Here is a 2,621-nt window from a genome sequence, read left to right on the forward strand (position 1 = left end):
GAAGAGGCTCACGCAGGTAACGATCTGTTTCGAAGCAGCAGCAAGCTAGAAGAAAATACCTTTGTGTTTGCACTTAGAGGGCTTGTTTTCTTCAGAAATAGAGGGAGTTGAAGGCTGGTGTCTGGCAAGCAGTCCCATTTGGGTAACCAGAGCCTGCAGAAGTGCAGGGTTGTAAATAGGGGAGCGTTGCCTTTGCGCGGAGGTAGCAGCTGGTCGTGTGGAGGTATCAGAGTTGCAAGACTTCCCAAATGGCATTGCACAAATGAGGAGCAGTAATCTATAGGGTTGTTACAGAAATACAAGTTTTAAAATAACTTATGTGTAATTTGCATAATTCATATGTAATTTAGGGACATAAAATCACCTTGTCTCTAAATGTAACGATGGATTGAAAACAAACAAACAAAACCCTGCAACTCTCCATTATGACCGAGTTCATGACCATGTCAGAGTGCTTCCTTGGCAGCTCTGTGCTCCAGGCGGCTTCTCTGTTACATTTTGAAACTTTTGATCTTTTTCTGTGAAATCAGCGTCTTTATGCAAGTGACTAAAATCAAAGTGTTCTGTGATGCTCCCCTTGCACTAAATGGCATGATGCTAAATCTTAACAATATTTTTATATGTTCTCTCTGCTTTCTGTGAAATGAATTTTAATTATTGATGGTAATGGCCTTTTTTAATAGGATTTGTCTTATAAGGCACTGTACATGTAAATTTACTTTCTAGTTTCCGCATAGGGACTATGCTGGTTGATGAGTCCCCACTCTTTAAGCTAGTATTTAGTGTGACAATAGTTTTCCGTAAAGTCTGTTGTAGGAGAATACACCTCTTTGGTTTTTCTCTTCTGACAGGGAAAGGTAACTAGAGGCAAGCTATGTAACTTTTCTACTTAGAATTAGAGTTTGTGAGGGTTTTGTCTGTTTGGTTTTGATGGGGACAAAAAGGGAGTAGTAATAATATTAATTTTTTTGTCCTTTAAAAGTACTATGAAGGAATCTTTTGAAATCTAGCTAGTTTTCTTTTTTTTTTTTTTCCCCTCTGTTCAGTTATGGTTTTGTTTATATTGGAATAAGTTTACGGTGTTACCCAGCAACACTAACACGCTTCTCTTTCAGCTGCTAACAAGAGAGGTGGTGAGAGCCAGAAGCCCCCTGGAGCCGGGCAGAGCAGCCCCCCGGCGCTGGACGAGGCCGACATCGAGGCATTTGCGGGTGCTGAGCTTGAAGAGGATGATTACTTAGATGTTATTCCCCCCTCCCCTGAGGAAGAGCTGCCTTCCTTCTCACCTTCTGTAAAAAGCTTTAGGTAGAACAATGGTCGCTGGTGAAGCTGGCTGTCTTTAGGGTGACTTTAAAAGTAGCAAACAAGAAATGAAACTAGTGCTGTTAAGTTACAGACTGAGCTGATGGTGTCTGGCTGTGGCTGGCAGCTGCAGTTAATGGTTTGTGAAATACTTTTTTTTTCTATGGCCAATGTTTCAGGTGGCTTTTGCTTGAGAAAAAGTGGAGTTATTTTTCCTTTTGTGCTGGGAGGGGGAACAAAAATGACTGAAGCAAGTCCCTGCACCTTGTCACGTAGGACGAGTGACAAACTGCTCAGCAACTCGGGGTTTAAGTGGCTTTCCAGAAATCTGTTTGTTTCACACACATCTCAGGCGCTGTTATTTCTAGAAGACAGATTTCTCATATGGAAATGCCTTGATTTACAGATACCTGTATCTTGATTATAGTTTTTTTTTCTCCTGATGTTAGCAATGTCTTCAAAGAATCGCCTACTGGTGGAAGATCCACAGCCGGCAGCGTCGAGCCCAAGCCCGAGCAGGTTGCCCTGAGGCAGCCTGGCGCTGAAAGTGATCCCGGTGCAGAGGCTACAGGTACTCCAAGTGGTCTGAGATTTTATGCACCGGATTTTTGGGGATAGTTTGTAACACACACCCCTGGTGGTGGCACTTTGAGGTCCGGGGCAGTCGATTGGCATAAAGCTGGAGAGTTTGCAGTGGGACCAGGTTTGAAAGGAAAGGTTGCGAGGTGGCAAATGCTGACTTTCACGTGTGGGAGGCTTTCTACGGTACTTTCCAGACTCAAATTGCGACGTAATATTTTGATAAAATGTGATTTAGTGTGTTTGGGGAGGAGGAATTAGGAACAAGCAAAACACGTAGACTTGAATGTGTTTTGGAATAAGTTTGAAAGAACTATGGTGAGGTTTGGAAAGTGGAGATAGATGGCTAATTGAAAGGCAAGGGCGAAAAAAGGTACACTACATGAGTCTGTGCACACAGAAACAGTTCGTTATGCAAATATACATTAAAAAATAAATTGACAGTAAATTATTTAGACTTATTGCAACTGACTGTCTGTTGGGGGGTAACATTTTACATATTCTCATAAAAAACGAGTGCTGCTGCGTGCTAGAATCCCTCCATCCAACAGATGCAGCAGGCTTGCCGTCGGAGGAGCAGCTCTACGGCGTCATGGGCGAGATCTGCAGGCTGGTGGATGCCATCCCGCTGCGCGAGCTGACCTCCCTGTCCTGCGGGATGGAGCTCCTGCGGCAGCGGGACCTCAGGTAGGTTGGGAGCAGCTCCCCCCGCCGAGGCTGCAGGGGTGTCCGTAGACCCG

The 2,621-nt window shown here is 44.3% G+C and overlaps 1 protein-coding gene across 1 annotated transcript in view; it reads left to right on the plus strand.

Moving 5' to 3' along the window:
* The first annotated feature begins 1,222 nt into the window (after positions 1-1,222).
* BLM (Bloom syndrome, RecQ helicase-like) overlaps positions 1,223-2,621 on the plus strand; it is a 15,772-nt gene continuing 14,373 nt past the window's right edge. Inside the window, exons 1-3 of the mRNA XM_009872612.1 lie at positions 1,223-1,305; positions 1,752-1,873; positions 2,433-2,568. Of these exons, the coding sequence (XP_009870914.1) occupies positions 2,474-2,568 (95 nt within the window). The 5' untranslated portion in view covers positions 1,223-1,305; positions 1,752-1,873; positions 2,433-2,473. The remainder of the gene's footprint in view (positions 1,306-1,751; positions 1,874-2,432; positions 2,569-2,621) is intronic.

The sequence above is a fragment of the Apaloderma vittatum genome, unplaced genomic scaffold (genome assembly GCF_000703405.1).
Source record: "Apaloderma vittatum isolate BGI_N311 unplaced genomic scaffold, ASM70340v1 scaffold15407, whole genome shotgun sequence".
Taxonomy (NCBI): Eukaryota; Metazoa; Chordata; class Aves; order Trogoniformes; family Trogonidae; genus Apaloderma; species Apaloderma vittatum.